Here is a 21,032-nt window from a genome sequence, read left to right as displayed (position 1 = left end):
GACCTAAATCGCTAAAAATAGCGCCTGCAAAGCACCCTGAAACAGCCGCTGCTGTGTCTCCAGTGTGAAAGCATAAGGACTTTCACACTGGAGCGGTGTGCTTGCAAGCTGTTAAAAAAAACTCCTGCAAGCAGCATCTTTGGGGTGGTGTTATACACTGCTCCTGCCCATTGAAATCAATGGGGCAGCGCGGCTATACCTTCGGCAAATCACTGCTGAAATGGCATTTTACCGGCGGTTTTAACCCTTTTTGGGCTACTAGCAGGGGGTTAAAACCGCCCCGCTAGAAGCCAAATAGTGACGCTACAATGGCACTAAAAATAGCGCAATTTTACTGGCAACGCCAATACCACCCCAGTGTAAAGAGGCCCAAGTTTACCATAATATACAATATTGATCATAACTTTATTGTCAAATTAGATGAATTACTGTAGGAGACCTTCATATCTTTACTGCGGCACTCAAAATATATTTTGGTGCAGTGGAAGCAGTAGGAATTTTTGGATAGACCTGCCCACGTTATGCGCACCAACATATTTGAGTATAGAAAGGGAACACATTTTGTGGTAATACATATCGTGCCGTAATTTCATTACCTCTAGTACCTGCAGGGTACAGTTAGTTGGTTTGGGGCTTAGCAAACACTAAAATATTATATATATATAAAATATATATATATATATATATATATATATATAAATATATATATATATATATATATATATATATATATATATATATATATATATATATATATATATATATATATATATATATATATATATATATATATATATATATATATATAGAGGTCGACCGATATATCGGCCGATATTTGCAGTTTTTTAAATAATCGGCATCGGCCGATTTTGCTGATAAAAAGCCGATTTAGAACTACAGGGACTTTGAAATGACTTCTGTAAGAAGTCAGTGTAAGTTGCCTGAGTCGTCATAGCAACACTTTCCTCCTCTCTGGGCAGGCTGCCAAGAAAAGAACTAAATGATACAATGTTTACACTTCAATGAATGAAGTCATCTCTGTGTAGAAGTTCTCAGTTTAACCATTTAAAGACTAAATCTTTTCTGACACTTGTTGCTTACAAGTAAAAATCCTGTATTTTCTGCCAGAAAATCACTTGGACCCCCCCAAAAATTATATATATTTTTTTAGCAGAGATCCTAGGGAATAAAATAGCGGTTGTTGCAATATTTTATGTCACACGGCATTTGCACAGAGGTCTTTCAAATGCATTTTTTGGAGGAAAAAAATACACTATTTAAAAATAAAATAAACAGTAAAGTTAGCCCATTTTTTTTTTCGTCCAAAAGTTTTGACTACCTGTTTTTATTTAATACATAGTTTTTTTTTTTTTTTATCTAAATCATACATACAAGTAAACTGATTGGAGGTTTGTTTTGTTTAATAAATGTTTAAATGTAAGAAATTTTCTGTATCACTTATGAAGGCTGCTTTCACACTGCAGCGGACAGGCGTTGATGGTAAAACGCAAGTTTTAGCGGCTCTTTACCATCATTTTAGCGGGGCTATTTGGCTGCTAGTGGGGCACATATAACCCAGCTAGCGGCCAAGGAAGAGGTTAAATGTGCCCATGAAGCACTGCTGCCAAATCGCATTGCATGCGCTTCGGCAGTGGTGCCCATTCATATCAATGGGCAGGAGTGGTGGCGGAGCGGTATACACCACTCCAAACGTGCTGCTTGCAGGACTTTTTTTTAAGATCCTGCCAGTGCATCGCCTCAGTGTGAAAGCACTCTGTCTTTCACACAGACTGCAGGGGAGCCGTTTTTGCAGGCACTTTACAGGCGCTATTTTTAGCCCAAAAGCGCCTGAAAAACGCCCCAGTGGGAAAGGTGTGTTAGATCAAGGGGGATTAAAAAAAAAAAAAAAAAAAATAAGGAAAAAAAATAAATAAATAAAATAAAAATCGGCCTAATATATCGGCCCAAAAAAATCGGCATCATATATCGGCTATCGGCCACCATGATTTCTAAATATCGGCATCGGCCAGAGAAAAACCCATATTGGTCGACATATATATATATATATATATATATATATATATATATATATATATATATATGGACATACAGGAGTAGAGAAATAATGAACCACCTTCATAAATCACACCATGGAAAATCAAGGATGTCACATGGACATTATCTAGCGATACATACTGTATATTATAGTGCGGAATACAGGGCCACAAAACTGGAACAGCAACATAATGAATATCTGACCCACTTAAAGCATAAAGTAGACAGGCAGAAAAGAAGGCAAATTTTAAACACATCCTGCATTAATAATCATGGTTATTATTGGATAACCGTAAGTGTAAAATCAGATTTAATATGGCCATAAGTCATCTGATTGCAGGAGCATGAAATTTGGAAAATAAGACACAGCACATCCAGTATAAATGGTAGTCATGACAACTCACAGCACACCACAGAATAGTGCATGTTAATCCTGGGAACAACAAATAACCTCACAGCTTCATTGCGGTACAGTGTGGTGAGAAGGTGCACCGTTTGCCATAATCAGAATATAGCAACTTACTTTGATTAAAAGTTTAAATGTATTTTTATAAGAAAATTGTTACGAGTACATTGAGCCAATTATGTCGACAGCCTCAGAAAAAAAAAATGTTCAATAGCAGAAGCAAAAGGCTAGAGAACTGAGCCACAAACACTGTTAAGAAATAGCGTTTTGCTGATAAATATGCAAAAGGTCCATATCACGCTGTAGAAATTTGAGGCATCCAATATATGTTTATGACTGTTGAACTATTCACATGCATCGTAACAAAAACACTCCACATATACTGTAGTCTCCAACATACCATCTAAGGTGTCATAAGCCATAGTGAACAAAAAAAAGAGGCAGTACAGAGGAAAGAAGGGACTAGGCACCTAAATACTTTTTTATACGTTACAGGGAAACACAAGAAAATGTTATTTCATACTGAGCACTTACTAAAGAAGTATTTAGGTTTCTGTGCAAAAAAACACTTCCAGGTTTGGTGAGGGAGATTTTCTTTGCAAGGTTTCCATCAGTGATCACCCCATAACGAATGGTTTCAATGTAATCTAAAAAATAAGTTGCATCACAGAGGTTAATTTTGTAAGCATGGCATGACAACTTTTGAACAGCGATTTGCTGCCCTGTCAGACAAGAAACTGTACTTTGGGATATCATTTTACATGACTAAAGCCAGCCATACATGGATTGAAATTCAGCCAGTTAATCACCTAAGGACCAGAAGGACTTACCCCTTTAATGACCAGGCCATTTTTTGCGGTATGGCACTATGTCACTTTAGGGGACGTATGTCCCTTTTTTTCCCCACAAATAGAGCTTTCTTTTGGTGGTATTTGATCACCTTTGTGTTTTTAATTTTTTTGTGCAATAAACTAAAAAAGACCAAACTAAATACCCCTAGGGTGGACTTTAAAGGCACTAATTGCATAACAGAGTGTGTGCCGCAAAGAATAATGTTTAACAAAAATATAAAATCACATTAGAAATGGAATGAATACAAATCTATCAAAATGAACCATATACAGGTATTATAAATATGATCCTCCTTCAGCTGACGTGTTTCAGAGTAAAAGCATCTCCTTCTTCAGGGGTGTTTGAGGCATAGGATCATATATCTATAACATAAGTATGATAGAGTAAACATGAAGCAGAAATAACAACAAATTTGCTTATTAATGGCGAGTCTACAAATTTTAACCACTTCACGCAAATTAACGTAGCAGTACGTTGGTACTTTGATGCTAAATACCAGGGTTATGGCAGCAGCTAGCTGCCATAACCCTGTTTTTTTCAGGAACGGCATGCGTTTCGCTTTAAGATAAGTGATCTCTGCAGCAGATTTGCTGCACGATCACTTTTAATCGGTGGTGGATGAGGGCCCCTCCCGCCACGCTCTGGTCATCTCCACTACTTACCGGAGTTGGCAGTAGCAGTGGAGACGAACGCGTCCGCTCCCCTCACTGCCTGAATGCAGAGTGAGGGAAAGATGGCCCCCGCTCGGCTCCATAGCACTGAAGGAAGAAAGTTTTTATTATAATTTTTTTTTATTGCGTTTTAGTGTAAATATGAGATCTGAGGTCTTTTTGACCCCAGATCTCACATTTAAGAGGTCCAGTCATGCTTTTTTTTTCTATTACAAGGGTTGTTTACCTTCCTTGTAATAGGAATAATAGTAACCCATTTTTTTTTTTTTTTTTTGAAAGGACAAAGTAAAAATAAAAAATAAAATAAGGAAAAAAAAAAAAAAAAAGTTTTTTTAAAGCGACCCATCCCTCTGGACTGGCGTGCACAAGCGCACGCCTATGTAAGTTGCGCCCACATATGAAAACAGTGTTCAAACCACACGTTAGGTATTGCCATGATTGTCAGAGCAAGACCAATAATTCTATTTACTCAGTGTAACATTATCTTTCACAAAATAGAAACAATTGGACTAAATTTACTATGGTCTTATGTTTTAACTCAAAAAAGTGTATTTTTTTTCCAAAATAATTACACTTGTAAGACCGCTCTCACAAAGTACTGCAATGATTGCCATTTTATTCCCTAGCATGTTAGAAAAAAAATGTTAGGTTCTAAGTAGTTTTCAAGCAAAAAAAATTATTTGATTTTCACTTGTAAAAAACAAATCTCAAAAAGAGGCTCTGGGCTGAAGTGGTTAAACATATCAAAAAACTCACTCATTTTCTGGTGGTGTCACAGATAAACATTCCACATAACTTGTTAAAATCAGAAAAACAAGAAAGGACTATGTCTCAGGACTTCCTGCTCAGATGTGTGGGGCCTATCCCCTCGGCCTGAGGAAGGGGGGAATCCATCACTTGGTCCCACTCCTCCAGGGCCCCTCAACCACGCCCACCATACCTTGTCGAACACCCGTAGGTGAGTTTATACACAGGTAATACTGAATCGATCGCCTTTTGCCAGGATTTTAGTGTAGGGGGATTGGCCGACTTCCAGTGCAACATTATCTCCCACAATACAAAGTAAAAAAGTAACAGTACAGCGCATAGATAAATAATATAAGTGAATAATAAAGTGACACTCTATTAGTGCATCTAAAAACAAAAGTCCATAGATACAAAGAAAAACAAGTAGAGTTGTCAAGGGAAAAGATCCGCTTGTGCAGTGTGCCTTCAATCGACAAAACAAGTGATGATGTGATTCCTTCACCAATAAGCAAGATGGACTCTCACCTCAAAATATGGACCCCTGATTTAACAGACAGGTCAGAAAACGCATGTTCCCATCATGGGTAAATCACAGCATTCAGTAGATATAGCGGTAGTGCTCAAAGATTGAATCCTTTTCAGTATCCTCAAGTTAATATGATTCCATATAAAAACATAAAGAACAAAATCTGGTGCTCTCCGTTTAAACGAATTTATTTTAAAACAGAAGTAAAAGAGATACACTCACATTCTGGTGCACTGATCTCCAGTGCTGAGTGCTGGGCATGAAAACAAACATAACACGGCGTCCATGCATGGATCAGTATAGCAGCTTGCGGATGACGTCACGGCTTAGGTCACATGGTCCGTACGCGTTGCGTCCCCGAAAGTGGGCGGGACTTCATCAGCGGCGACGGCGTGACGTCGGACAGCCGCTTTTAAGCTGGTATACTGATAATGAGCCAATGAGAGAGAAGATAGTGCGCAAGGCAGTTTCACAGAGACCACACACATCAAGCGTGACTCCGGAAGCCAAATTAACACTTAATCTATTACCGGAAAGAGAGGAAACATTATAAAAACTAATAAAACTAATAACATAGAGGGGTGCATATGAATTGAACCACATCAGTAGCAACATACATACGTTACACAACCCATTGCCATCAAATGGAGCATATTAGATAACAAGAACAATTCCTAATAACCATAAAAAAGGAGTATTATAGCGCCGATGTGGGGACACATAAGTGTCTCTCAGCCCATCATTGCACCCCTGCAGAACATAAGATAAAACCACAAAGCCGCCGACGCCATCAGCAAGCAACACTGATCCATGCATGGATAAAACAATTAATACAAAAATAATGAATTACATAATAGAAATAAATACCAAAATAAATGACAATAAAAATAAAAATAAATAAATAAAAAATAAAAATAAATGTGAAAATAAAAATAAAAATGGCACATACATGTATCAAAATAGCAAAATTATCTATCCGAAATGAAGCAGTTTAAATCAAAATCAACGTTCAAGCCACTCGGCCAAAAGTTTTGCATCCACATTTATTAGAGAGATAGGGCAGTATGAGGAGCATAGAGAAGGGTCCTTTCCAGGCTTAGGAATCACTAGGAGGCCAGTTCGTCCTGGGTGTAGATCACCTTAGAACTGCATAAATGACAATAGAATGAAACAAAACAGTTTGTCTGATCCACCGAGAGATGGTGGTTGATGAGACTGTCAATCCTTTCTTTGGACCAGCCACCAATACAAACAGCGAGTCCGAGCTCCGAAAAGCAGCCATAGCAGACAGATACACCCACAGAGACCGGACCACATCCAGGGAATGCAAAGCCACCTCTTTAGGGTGCGACAGTCGTGGACATAAGGATGGAAGCAAAAACGTCCTCATTTAGATGAAAGGCCGAAACAACCTTTGGAAGAAATGAAGGCAGTGGAAGCAGCACTGCCTTATCCTTGTGGAGGATCAATCAGGGAGGCTTGCAAGACAAGGCCGCCAACTCATAAATCCTCTTGGCAGATGTAATGGCCACTAGAAAGACCACCTTCTGAGAGAGTGTCAATAAGGGAATCTCCCTAATGTTTTCAAAACCGCAGTTTCTGAAGCACCGAGAGCACCAGATTCAAATTTCACAGAGGTAGCTGTGGCCGAATCGGAGGGGCCACATGTCGAACCCCCTGAACAAACATACTCGCCAATGAATGAGCCGCCAAGGGTCACTGAAAAAAAGACAGCCAAAGCTGATATCTGCCCCTTAATGGTGCTTAATGCAAGTTTCTGATCCACTCCTTGCCGCAAAAACAGCGGGATCCTGGAAATTGAATATGTACGTGGACGCTAGGGCTGGGGAAAAAAAATTATTTAAATCTTGAATTGAGTAGAGAGGTCAAATAGATTAAAAATTTCAGCAAATCAATTATTATTTTTTTTTTTACCAGGACCGGCGCTGACACCATGCCAGCCCTGAGGTGCTGCGGGCAGGAGTTTTTAGGCGAGGCTGCGGCTTTGGCCTAGTCCGCAATGCCGGACGCTGTGGACTAGGTTGAAGCCACAGTCTTCCCTAAAATCTCCTGCCTGCAGCTCCCCATGACCAGCGCTGACACCACGCTGGTCCTGAGGAGCTGGGGGCAGGAGTTTTTAGGTGAGGCCGCGGCTTAGGCCTAGTCCACAAGGGCGGACGCCTCGGACTAGGCTGAAGCCGCGGCCTCACCTAAAAACTCCTGCCCGCAGCACCTCAGGACCGGCGTGGTGAGATGACTTCCGTGCCCTCAACATAGTAGAGATTACCAAATCTGACAGACCTCGGTCCCTTAGTACCCGGCCTTCAACAGCCACGCTGTTAAAGTCAGTGACGGTAAAGCAGGATGAAATATTGGACATTGCGACAGAAGGTCCTCTCGCATCGGCAGTCGCCAAGGAACATCCGCCAGCATTTGTACTAGCGGAATCACCGGAATCCCCTTGGCCTCCACTCTGCAAAGCAGACGTGGTAGAAGTTTGATGGGGGGGGGGAATAAATCAGCTGATAATGCCCCCATGGAGTCACCAATGCATCTGGTGGGTCCATCCTGGGATTCTTTGACCTGGCCACAAACCTCTGACTTGGGTACACTCAGTCTGCCCATAGATGGTTCGAATCTCGCCTGGTCCCTGCTGAACTGGCTGAGATTCGAACCATGTATGGCCGGCTTAATCACTTCCAGCCCAAGCCAAATTCTGCCATTCTTCTCCTACATGTAAAAATCATTTTTTTGCTAGAAAAAAACACAACAAAAACCCAATATTTACCCCTAATTTTTGATCACTTTTAGTAAACATCCTTGGCAATAGGAATAGGGCATTACAGGTCCTCTTTACAGAGAGATCTGGGGTCTTTAAGTCCCCACATCTCTCCTCTATGCTGGAAAGCCTGAGATAACAAAAAAAAATTGATATCGGGCTTTCCAGAAAAAACGACAGCGTGTACATCTGCCAATGCTGGAAGTGACGTCGCTTACGACCTATGAGGGTCATAGAGATGGTCCCCGGCCAGCTCTATAGTAAACCACCACCACTGGCAGATTCAGATTGATTCTCTGGCTCCCTGATTGCATGGGAGAGACCTGAGATGCAACGGAGGGCAGGTGGATGCCACCTGTAAAAGCAATCAAGTGGCTAAACAGCCGCTTTGAGGACTTTTACATGTGAGGGAACCGCCGGCTGAAAAAAGAATGTCTGGATGATGCCTGTAGCTGCAGGCATCATTCAGATATCTCCACTCAAACTCCAGGATGTCATATGATGTCCACCTTAGGAGAAGTAGTTGAAGTGGTTCTAAACCTTAATCATGAAATCTGAACAAAGCACATATATCTGTAGTGTTTAATAGTCTATCTCCAAAGCACAGAATGTGGGTTCTCTCTGGTGCTTGTTCCTTCTATCAGCATGAGTCACTTCTAAGAAGTTTTCCTGACACACAAGATATCTATTCAGAACCAGCTCTGCATGTTCCTGTGCTATGTGTGGAGGGGGGCATGTCCCTTTACTAAAATCAGCTCTCACACATTGTTACTGCAGCTCTCCTCCCCCTCCTCTGTGCTCCTGACAGATGCAGAAGGATTTTAGTACACGTCTGCACTTTTGAAGGGATGTAGGGAAGAGAAGATTTCAGATAAACAAAATGAAACTTATGTAGGAGGATTTGTTTCACCTCTGTATCACCTCAGGCTATTCACTTCACTGGGTATATGAGAGGGTGTACAACCACTTTGCCACTTGCCGACCAGCCGCTATCATAGTGCATCTGTCATAGCTACAGCTCCTTTAAGTGGGATAGCAGGTGCGCGTTGCTCTCGAGGGGGGCATCATTGCGGTGGTGCCGATGTTCGTGGCCTAAGGTCGCTTTAACTGCCGGCCACGAGCGATCACGGGCATGAAAGAACACGTGTGTGTGCGTATAAACACACAAATCCCTGTTCTTTGAGGAGAGAGATCGTGAGTTTCTAATAGCTAGGAATCACTATTTGTCATTTCCTCTAGGTCAGTCCCCTCCCCCTACAGTTAGAAACACACAAGGAACACAGTTAACGCCCTCTAGTGTTAACCCCTTCCCTGTCAGTGACATTTTACAGTAATCAGTGAATTTTTAGAGCACTGATCCCTGTATAAATGCCAATGGTCCCAAAAATGTGTGATGCTTCCGCTATAATGTCGCAGTCCCGATAAAAATCACAAATCGCTATTACTAGTAAAAAAATTTTTTTTATAAAAATGCTATAAATCTATCCCCTATTTTGTAGACGCTTTAACTTTTGCGCAAAGCAATCAATATACGATTATTTTTTACCAAAAATATGTAGAAGAATACATATTTACCTAAACTGAGGGAAAAAAAAATGAGCTTTTTTTAAAAAAAATAATGGGGATATTATAGCAAAAAGTACAAAATATTGTGTGTTTTTTTTTTCAAAATTGTTTATAGCACAAAAAATAGAAACTGCAGAGATGATCAAATACCACCAAAAGAAAGCTCTATTTGTGGGAAAAAAAAGGACATCAATTTTGTTTGGGTGCAGCGTTGCACAACCGCACAATTCAATTGTCAGTTAAAACGACGCAGTGCTGAATTGCAAAAAATGGCCTGGTCATTTAGCAGCCAACCTCTTCGGGGCTGAAGTGGTTAACTTTACAAGTCTGCATGAATAAACTCTACACGCGTACAGCCAGCATCTCTGCCGAGAAAGTATGTGTGAACTCTGGATGATGTCTAAACAAAGATGGTTCTATGCTTATGGAAAGAAAATCAGATGAAAGCATTGTTTTGGGGAGTAATCACTGAACTGGGTTACACAATTAGCATGGAGGCAGCTTCCCAATCCTTAGATGTGGCAGCTGCATTAGTATTCTTTTTTTCCTCGGCAAAGAACATTTTCAGCAAGAACAAAAAACACCTGTTGATCTTTCCCAAAATGTCCTTGTCACTTCCTATAAGTTGAACTAGAGGCAAAAAAATAAAATAACTTACCTTGCTTCTATAGACTACTAATTTCCCATGTAATGCAGATGAACAAAAATAGACATATTTGTAATTGAGCATGGGCGACAACTATGGCTTTTACATAGACATAATGCAGGAATAAATATAGCAACTCAAGAACAGGAAGCGTGTCATTTACAAGATGTCCAGGTAAATAAGAGAAAGAGGCCTGCATAAAAAAAAAGAACAAATGCAGCCACCTCATCTATTGACTGGTAAACTGCAATATATTACTTTTTTTGTGCTTAGATATGCTTTAGCTTTACAAAATGTATCTGATGCTAGGTCCATTGATAAAAGAAAGGAAGGTTTTTCGAGTTGCATTAAATCACTGCACACCTCTTTAGGGCTCACTTGAAATTATAATTAGATAAATAAATTAAAAAGCATTTTGAGGTTAGTGTAACATTTCGCTTCACGCTAAGATTTTGCAAGCTAAAAATAAAATACTTCTCTAGGCTCTACAAGGAATCCACAATTATTTTTTATGGAAATCTACTGAGATTGAATTATTTCTTAAGTTTAATAGGATTCATTATGCAGCACTTGTAATCAGAGCTAAAAATCCCAACTGTGAAACCTCACAAGTAACAATTTGGCACAAAAGCACACTTTTAGTCTAACAATAGATGCTCTTACAATAATGAAACTATAAACATTTTGTAGCTCAACTTGGAGAATATAAAGATTAACACTTTGAAAGGAAAATGACCACAGTAAAAAAGAGGTAGCAGTACTGAAAGACTTTTAAAAGCAATTTACCGGAGCATAAAATAATGAGTGGGATTAAACCAATTTTTTCAATCATGGCTGTAAAATTGAAAAAGGAGACTAGGTGCCAATTTATTACAACAGAATGCAAGAGAAAATACAATTATTCACTGTGGGGCACGGTAAATAAAAACTGGCAAGGCCAGCTCAGTACAACTCCTCTTGCTCACAGCATGCCTTAGATTTTTTTTAAAAGACACTAAAAATCATGATAATAGATACAGGGGTGGGACTCGTGTCCCTCAATTTACTCCAAGAAATGGATTTTACAGCAAGTACAAAAATCCCATTTTCTCTCTCATTCATTGAGGGACACAGGAATTCAGACTGACCAATTACAACAGCAGAACACCACTAACAGGCCCAACATGACTTGAAATGGTCTACAGCTAAATAAGCCACCTGATGAACCCAAAAGGGGAGCCAAAGGCTCAATATTTAAAAAAAAATTGAACAGGCAGGTTGTTTATGGTCTCTTCTGACATAAAATACACTAACCTGTTGTTCGCAATATTCTGTAATATGTACGTCAAGCTGTACACATGCAGCTCAGTTTACATTCTGGCACAGTGCCTGTGAACTTGGATGACTACACTCCTGCGCTGGAGTGACATCATCCCACATCAGCCAATCAAGATGATTAAAGACTGGCACAGAAGAAGCCATGGAAAAGAAGAAAAGTCAGTGCCAGTGGGGGACCTCGCTGAAGCAGAGTGGAGTATTCCTGCCATTAGTTCCACTTTAAGCATGAACCTGGCATCAGATGAGACATGAACATCTACCTGGAAAAAAAAAAAAAAAAAAAAAAAACAATCTAGCAAAGTGTGCTTGACAGGAAAGGGTGGAACCCGACCACAAGCCTGAATCATGATCTACCTGGAGCCATGGATGGCTGGTAGAATTAGAAGCAGGTTTCCCTTTACAGGGACCATCTGAAATGACAGTCTAATTGAAGCTTTTGCTATGAGACACATCCATGACACGAACTGCATTGAGGAAATGTCTCCTGACAGACTGAATGCTATCCATCTTAAAAACCTGCAGAGCAGATGAGGAAAGAGTTTCATGAAAGTATTGAACCTTTGGAGCCATCAGAGAAGCCACTACTTCTGCCAGAAGATCCCTGTACCTGGAGTCAAACCTGGGAGGACTACAGCCATCTTCCCCCACCTGTGACACAGGTTCTGGTACAAATTCTGGTGTCTGGACCATTGGCCAGGATCCAGGTATTGCCAGCAGAGGTAGCCTGCCAATTGTCCACACCTGATATGTAAATGGCAGGCATGACTGAAATGTAAAGATCTGCCCAGTACAGAATTATTTCTACCGCTGCGAGACATTTCGATTCCTCCCATGTCAATGTACTCTGCCATAGAGTTGTCCGAGAGAATCCTAATTAGGATGTTTAGCACGGCAAGGAAAAGCAAATCGCCCTAAACTCTATATTGATCAGGAGATGAGATTTCTTTGACATTCAAGGCCCCTGCACTAACAGGGTGTCCAGAACTCCTCCAACCTGACAGGCTAGCATCCGTCCTTAAGATCTTCCATCAGACTTTCAGCCCCAAAGCTGCACAACTTCTAGAATAAAGAGTCAGTCTTGAACCAGGGAGTTACTCCTGAGAAAAACTATGGCCTAAGCTGTGTCTAGGATAAGACCTAGATATTCCAAGCAATTGCAGTTGGTTCCAGCACTTATTTCTGAAGATACAGGAATTAGTTTAACCTTTGCAAGGTCTGTAAAATTTGTGCTACATTGTCAGAACCTGTGCAGACTGCTTCCTCAACAGGTGGTCTTCCTGAAGTCAAGATGCTGTGAAAGCATAGCAATATGCAGGGGATAGGCTGAATGGCAAGCTGAAAATGTGCTGGAAAAATGGAAGTACATATTCTTTTTTGTTTTCAATTTCTTTTATTGTTATTATTCTTTAAAACATTTACAGGATTCAGTCAGATTTAATAACAATTTCCATCCTACCCAATCCTGCTTCTCTATATAAAACATACAAATTTTCCTCTAAACCCCTCCCTCCCCGCCTCTATCTCTGGATCTTATATTTCCTACCTCTTAACCCCTTGCCGCCGAGCGTACGCAGATATGCGTACTCGGCTTCCGGGGGTTATACCGGGAGGATGCCCGCACCTGCAGGCATCATCCTGGTACCGTTTTTCTGAGCGGGCGATTGGCTTTCCAGCCATAACAACCAATGCGGCTAAAAGCTAAAAGCCGCACGGCTGTTATGCCGGAGGAGCGGGAGGGGACGTCCCCCCTCCCGCCACTCTTACCGGTGATCCCGCTTAATCGGGAGCACTGATCTCACATCCGCCGCTTCCAGCAGCTAGGGAGGGACGTTACGGCGTCATTCCAGCCTCCTAATTGTAAACACTGAAGCGAAGTCATGACGTCACTTCCTGTTTACTCAGCTGCCAATGGCGCCGGATTAAAAAAAATATACCGTATTCAGAATCGCCGTTTTCGGCTATCTGAATACTTTGAAGTGTAAAGGAGGGATTGGGGGTCTTTTCGACCCCCGATCCCTCCATAAGGAGTACCTGTCACCACCTATTACTGTCACAAGGGATGTTTACATTCCTTGTGACAGCAATAAAAGTGATAAAATTTTTATTTATTTTTTTAAAACAATTAATTTAAAAATTAATAAAATAAATAAGAAAAACATTTTTTACAGCACCCCCCCCCCCCATCGCCGCGAGCTCGCGCAGCAAATAAAACGCATACGGAAGTCGGGCCTGCATATGTAAATGGTGTTCAAATCACACATGTGGGGTATCGCCGCGATCGTCAGAGAGCAATAATTCTAGCACTAGACCTCCTCTGTAACCTGGTAACCGGAAAAAAAAAAGAATGAAAGCGTTGCCTATTGAGATTTTTAGATACCGTAGTTTGACGTCATTCCACGAGTGCATGCAATTATAAAGTGTGACATGTTTGGTATCTATTTACTTGGCGTAACATTATCTTTCACATTATGCAAAAAAATTGGGCTAATTTTATTGTTTAGTTTTTTTTTAAATTCATGAAAGTGTCCCTTTCCCCAAAAAGTTGCGTTTAAAACACCGCTGTGCAAATACCGCGTGACATAAAATATTGCAACAATCGCCGTTTTATTCTCTAGGGTCTCTGCTAAAATATATATATATATATATATATATATATATATATATATATATATATAATGTTTGGGGGTTCTAAGTAATTTTCTAGCAAAAAATATGGATTTTAGCTTGTAAACACCAAAATTTTTTCATCAAAAATAGGGTTAGTCATGAAAGGGTTAATGTACCTATTTCTGAATTATTTACATTTCTGCAAACTTCATAGTCTGTTTAAAGCGGTTCTTCACCCTAAAGGGGAAGTTCTGCTAATCTTATCCCTCCCCGCTCCGGTGCCACAATCGGCACCTTTCAGGGGGGAGGGGGGTGCAGTTACCTGGATAATCCAGGTAACTGCACCCACTTCCGGCCAGACCGCCGCAGACGCTCCGCCCCCCCCCCCCCCGTTGTGTTCTGGGAAACACAGTTCCCAGAGACACAGCGGGGGACCATAAAAGACGCGCAGCGCGACTCACGCATGCGCAGTAGGGAACCGGGCAGTGAAGCCGTCATGCTTAACTTCCCGATTCCCTGACAGAGGATGGCGGCTGTGGCAGCAGTGAGACGAGCGATCGCTCGTCATCTGCCGCCGACATCGCTGGAACCTGGGACAGGTAAGTGTGATTTTATTAAAAGTCAGCAGCTGCAATATTAGTAGCTGCTGGCTTTTAATATATTTTTTTTTAGGTGCAGCTCCTCTTTAAATATATGCCAATCCTTAAATTTTTCCTCAAAACCTTCCCAATCCTCCTCCCCACTAAATCTCAGATACTCTAAATTATAAACACCATCTATCCTGTTTTTGGCTGCATTCAGGAGTGAGGGAACCAGGAATTTCATATATTTGGCAGGTGTTTTAGTTCGATGAAATAAACATTCCCACAGGTCTTCTTGGAGTTCCTTTTTTGTCATCTCTTTTAATTCTATATTTCTCTCCAAAATTGTTTAATTTTGGGACATGTCCACCAAATATGCGACATAGTTCCCCATTCTCTGCAATCCCTCCAGCAGCCTTGTGAGGTCTCCTTTTGGCATTTGTGGGCCTCATCTGGGGTTATATACCACCGTGCTAAACATTTAAAACTACTTTCTATCATATTGCTATCCTGTGATGTTGCAAACACCATACTTCTTTCTCATTTCCAATTCATTCACCTGTGTCTCTAATTTCTCTTCCAATTTCCGGATGTATGGCAGCTTCCCCACCCCATTCCCTTCCATTGAGATTTTATATATTACCAATATTCCCCTTCTCCTTACACCCTCCATGTATAGTTTCTCCATTGGTAACAAATTATCTACAGACCTCACTGGTTGGGGGGAGTGATATCGCCACACATCTATCACTATTAAATCTTTTTTTTTTTTACTCTTGAAATGTGCATAACCTACCCTTCACCATTATGTCCGTTAGTTGAGCATTCTGTTTTTTAATCCAGTTTCCGAACAGATTACTCTTCCCCAGTGGGAAATACTCTGTGTCCTTCAGTGCAATACATGGAGAGTTATAGCTCCATTTTTCTTTTTTGTGTATCATATCCCACATCTCTAGTGCTTTTAATGTCATTTTATGTGATTTCTCTCCTATGTTCCTCAAGTGTATTGGCACCCAAATAATTTTCCCCAACACTGTCTTGCTAATTGTTCCACCCATCTTTTGTTTTTATTATTTTTTGCGCAGTCGATGACCTGTGCAAGGAGAACCGCACTGTAGTAGTTCTTTAAATCTGGAACTCCCAGACCCCTAAACTTTCTATCTCTAGTTAGTATTTGTAGGACTTGTTTTCCAAGTTTTAAAGTATCATTGTGGGAGAGGGATCAGCAGCATCTGAAATTGGTACATGATCTTTGGCAATAGACTCATTTTAAATACATTAATTCTCCCAAACCAAGACACATGTCTTGATGCCATCTTACTTAAATCCTTCTTAATTTCGTTCAGCAATGGCAGGAAGTTTGATTGATACAACGTATCCCTATGTGCTGTAATCTTAACCCCTAGATATTTTAACTCTCTCCAAATAAATGGGAACTCCTCCTGATATATCAGTGTCTCCTCTAGAGGGACCCCCATATTCAGGATCTCAGACTTCGCCGGGTTTATTTTAAAGTTCGAGCATTCGTCATACGGTTTCAGTTTTTTCATTAAATTGAGCAGAGTTATCCTCGGGCAGGTCACAAAAAACAGTATATGGTCGACATATGCAGCCAATATATGTTTCGCTTCTCCCAGCCTAAGCCCCCTAATGTTCACATCTTGTCGTATTTTCGCCAGCAATGGTTCAAGTGACAGTACGAACAGTCTAGTACCATTGTACATTTCAAAGAGTTCTGACACGGCACCATTCACTTTCACCCTTGCTGTGGGATGTTCGTAAAGTGCACCCAGCCACTTCATATATCTGTTCCCTATACCCCTCCCCGCAAAGGCCTCTCCCATGAACCCCCAGTCTACCCTGTCAAATGCTTTTTCAGCATCAATTGACAGGAGTAGACCGGGGGTCCCAGCCTCTATTTTGTGCATCACTAACAATGCCCCGATTCCATTGTCCCGACACGCTCTTCCGGGTATGAAGCCAGTCTGATCAGCATGTACTAGCTTACTCATTAGTGATCTCAACCTTCCCACCATTACCTTGGCAAACAGCCTGATGTCGTCATTTAACAATGAAATTGGCCTATAACTCGAGCAAAGTGTAGCATCCTTTCCCTCTGTCGGTATTATGGCTATGGCCGCCTCTAAATCCTCCTTCCTTATTGCCCACTTTGTACCCATCCCATTAATATATGAGCATAACTTTGGGACCAGAATATCTCCGAACTTTCTGTGATATAATGTTGTTAGGCCATCTGGGCCTGGACTCTTACCGAGGGGGGGGGGTTTCTTTTAATATTTTCCTCATCTCTTCCTCCGTTACCGGTTCCTCCAAGCCATTCCTTTGCTCTTCCGAGATTCCTTTTAGATCTGTCGCTTCCAAAAAGCTCTTATTTTATTTTATCCTCATTTTTTTGCTCAGGTGTTTTGTTCTTATTAATGGCGTATAATTTCACATAGTATTCTTAAAAAATTTCTGCTATCCCTGTTGTGTTGTATACCATTTTTCCTGTACTATCTTGTATTTTTTTTCTATATAATTTGCTGTTATTTAATTTTTTTAACATCCTTGCCAGAGATTTACAGATTTTATTTTCCCACAGATACCTTTCCTTTTTAATCTTATTATACGCCGACCGTGTGTCTTGCTCAAGTAGTTCTTTCAGTTCCTCTCTTTAACGTATAAGCATCGCCATCTTCTCTACATTTCCTGATTTTTTTATTCCAGTAAAATCTTTTATCAAGTTTTACCTTTCTGTTCCTAATTGAAACAGTATACTTCTGACATATGACTTATGGGCCTCCCACAAAGTGGCCTCTGATATTTCTTCTGTGTTATTGGTTTTAAAATACCATTCCAATTCCTGCCTGATCCTCTCTTCTACCTTATCCTGTAATAACTTCATTTAATCTCCAGGGAGTTGTTCTATTTAACTTTCCCTCAAGCTTAATTCCCATCATTACTGGCGCATGATCGGAGAACGTGGCAATCTTAATTTCAGTTTTAACAACTGTTTCGAGCAATCTATGATCCACCAAAAATAAATCTATTCTTGAGTACCTCCCGTGCACAGGGGAATAGAACGTATAGTCTTGACATTTTGTATTCTGTGTTCACCACACTTCTATTAAATTGATTCTGTAACAGTCTTTTTTTAAAGCCTTCCGCAGCACATTCCCAGTCCTCTGTGCACTTGACATACTATCTATCACCGGTATCATACACAAATTAAAATCTCCACCCAGTATAGCATGTGCTTTCTTAATGTCCATGAATTTCTTTATAATATTAATCATATATCTTATTGGGTTACTATTGGGGCTGTAAATATTTGCCAGAGAGTATTCCCTCATTGATTTTACCTTTCAAGAATAGATTTCGCCCTTCCGGGTCCACAATTCTATCCTCTAGGACAAATCTTACTCTTCTGGAAAATCCAGTGGCAATCCCTTTCGCTCTTCTTATTGGAGAATCTCTATAATACCAAACTGGGTAGTCTCTGAATTTTCTTTTTTTAAATTAGAGTCCTGTGATATATGTCTCTCTTGTAATAGAACTACATCTGCTTTATAATGTTTAATCTCTATTACATGGTTTCTTTTAATCGGAGCATTTAAACCTCGTACATTATAGGTCAAAAAGTTAAGGGTGGTCATCTCTGCACACCGCGCTCTGGAACCTCTCTGCCCTTCTCTCCATCTCCAGGAGCACCGTGGGAAAAGATCCCACCCTTCCCCTCATGTAAGTCCTTTCCAGAGCAGTTCCCTGTTTTTCCCCCCCCTTTCTTTGGGGTAATTGGCCTCCCTGTGGCCCATGGATCCAAGGCCCTCTAAGTAGAGATGACCTGTCCCCGCTCCCTCCCCCTGAACATTTTATTCATTCTTTTATCCTTCCCTGAGCCCCCAGTTCTTTGGTTCTCAGTAGTTCTTCTTTGATAAGGCCCAGTTTTTCCTTGTAATCGGTTGCCATCTCTGTTCCTTCCAAGTCAGGGCGTGGTTTTGTACTTCCCACCAGCCCGGTATTTTGACCAGTGGTATCTCCAGTTTATCACAAAAAGTAGCCGGATCTTCTGGGTATCGCAGAGTTGCTGACCGTCCCTCTCTATTCCCCATTAAGCATGCTGGAAAACCTAGGAATACTGTATTTTGTTCCAAATGCTCAAGTAAGGGTTTCAGTGTTCTTCTTCGGGCCAAAGTCTCGGGTGACAAGTCAGAGAATATCTGCAGGGTGAATTCTTTATATTCAATTGGCTGTTTATTTTTTAGGCTCTGCCAGATCTGTTCCTTATGCTGGAAATAATGAAATCTTGCTATTCTATCTCTCGGTATTTCTGCTGCCAGTGCAGCTGCCTTTCTTATCCCATGAACCCTTTCAAATAAATTTTTTTATTTTTTCAAGTCTGTTAGACCCAGCGTATGCCCGACTATTTTATCAATTTTTACTTGTAGATCTTCTCCTTGCATATCTGGATCTCTCCTTATTCTAAGGTTTTCCTGGTCTTCCAGCCGATACATTGTGTCTCCCTGATCTCTCTGTAATCCTGCCATCTGCTCTTTCAAGTCTTTTATTGCTATTACTTGTAAGTCCAGTTGTTCTTCTGTACTTTCTACCCTTCTTAAGACATGATTTAAGTCCTCATGTAAGGTGACCCTTTCCCCTTTAATAGATGATTCTAATTTTGCGAACATCTCCGCCATCTCTCCTTTGGTTGGCAGCTTTTTTTTTTGCATGGGTTTAATTACCAGCTCTTCCTCTGTCCTCCCCAATACTTTATGCCATATCTGTTGAATCTGGGTCCTTGGGTTGCTTTCTCTGGCCATTTTTTTGTGCTCCCTCTAAGGGTTTTTTACTCTTAGCCCCTGTCTGTTTCCCCGGACTCTGTCCCCGCTTCCCATGTCATGCATTTTTTTTTTATGGAGCCTGGACTCACTTTCTCCCTTTACGGGTTTCCCCCTCATCCACTCTGTTGGCCCACTCCTGGAGGTTTCTGAGGGAAGTACCTGGTTAGCAGACTGTATCTCCCGAAAGGGGGAGGCCCCCACGGACCTCTCCTGTTCTTCAGCCCAACCTGCCATCCACTTTAGCAGCAACACGTCTCCTCTCAGCCAGGACGCCATCAGCGCCCAGCGGACCCAGGTATCTGATGAGCTCCTGGTGTACTGTCTGTCTGTGTGCGTGCCCCCAGAGAACCACTGTGTGCTCTCACCACACGTTCTTACTGGTGTTACTACTGACACTCTGGGAGTGCTCCATTACATCCTGCACTCAGTCACACATCCAATCTGCAGACAGCTTAGGAGGGGGAGAGAAGACAGGAGCAGTCCTCAGTCTCATGCTGTGGGAGGTTTGCAGGATTCTTGGGTCATCAGCAGTAGCTGCATCTGTCAGGTTCCCTCATCAGGCCCGCCCTCCTGGAACCCTCAGGTTGGAAGTAAATATTCTTGATGTCCACAGAGGCCAATAAATCATCCTGATGGAAAGCCATGACAGTCTTGGTGGATTCTACTTTGAATTTTTGGGCCTGAATATAGAAATTCAGGGCCCTGAGATTTGCCATACTTACTGTGAAAACAACCCTGCTCCAGAAGCCCTGCGTGGGTGGCATAGAGAACAGCTAACCTGTACTGAGCTGTTATCCAAGTATCTTTGGGATCTGGAATTTTAGGAGTTTTTGGCAGACTGGTTGCCAGACTTGGGCTTGGTTTTAAAAGTGGAGGTCTGCGAGTAAAGAAAAGGCCTCCTTGTGGCCCTTGAGGAGGGGTGAGCATAGGACTTTTTTGCTGTACTCTTGTCCGTGTTGACATCCTTAATGGTAACTTTGAAGAGACACTGTCCTATGGAGGTCTGATAGTGTGTGACAAAACTGGATCAACGTGAGTGACAAACTCAAAAAGGATAAATTGAGGCTAACGTAACACGTTATCTAGGAGCACAGCAGGTGGGTGATCCTCTCCCTGAATCCACTAACATTTTAAAAAGAGCAACTATGCAGGGCTCTACCCACACACGTTTTTTGATGCGTTTTGGTGGGGGGGTTTCATGCGTTTACCCCTTTTTTTACTTCATTTAAATTCAGGACATTTGCATTCCAAGCATTTTCCACATGTTTTATTACGTTCCAGATTCGATCTATAGAGCAACAAAAAAAAATGCTTCTACTTTTGTTGACTACGCTGGAATGCACTCCAATGGTGTGAACTAGGGCCATTGGATTACACTGTGCATGCATTTTTTTTTATGCAGATTAAAAACGCACTGGACTGGATCTGGCATGAACCA

At 41.2% G+C, this 21,032-nt stretch overlaps 1 protein-coding gene across 3 annotated transcripts in view; it reads right to left on the bottom strand.

Moving 5' to 3' along the window:
- TXNDC11 (thioredoxin domain containing 11) overlaps nucleotides 1-21,032 on the bottom strand; it is a 148,408-nt gene that overhangs the window by 34,309 nt on the left and 93,067 nt on the right. Inside the window, exon 6 of one of the 3 annotated variants that reach the window (XM_077448976.1) lies at nucleotides 2,996-3,108. The exons of the other annotated variants lie outside the window; for them this stretch is intronic. Within the exon in view, the coding sequence (XP_077305102.1) occupies nucleotides 2,996-3,108 (113 nt within the window). The remainder of the gene's footprint in view (nucleotides 1-2,995; nucleotides 3,109-21,032) is intronic. 3 annotated transcript variants of the gene reach the window in all.

Source organism: Lithobates pipiens, unplaced genomic scaffold (assembly GCF_037356315.1).
Source record: "Lithobates pipiens isolate NorthernLeopardFrog02 unplaced genomic scaffold, aLitPip1_a1.2 Scaffold_22, whole genome shotgun sequence".
NCBI lineage: Eukaryota > Metazoa > Chordata > Amphibia > Anura > Ranidae > Lithobates > Lithobates pipiens.
This window is presented reverse-complemented; position numbering and strand designations above follow the sequence as displayed.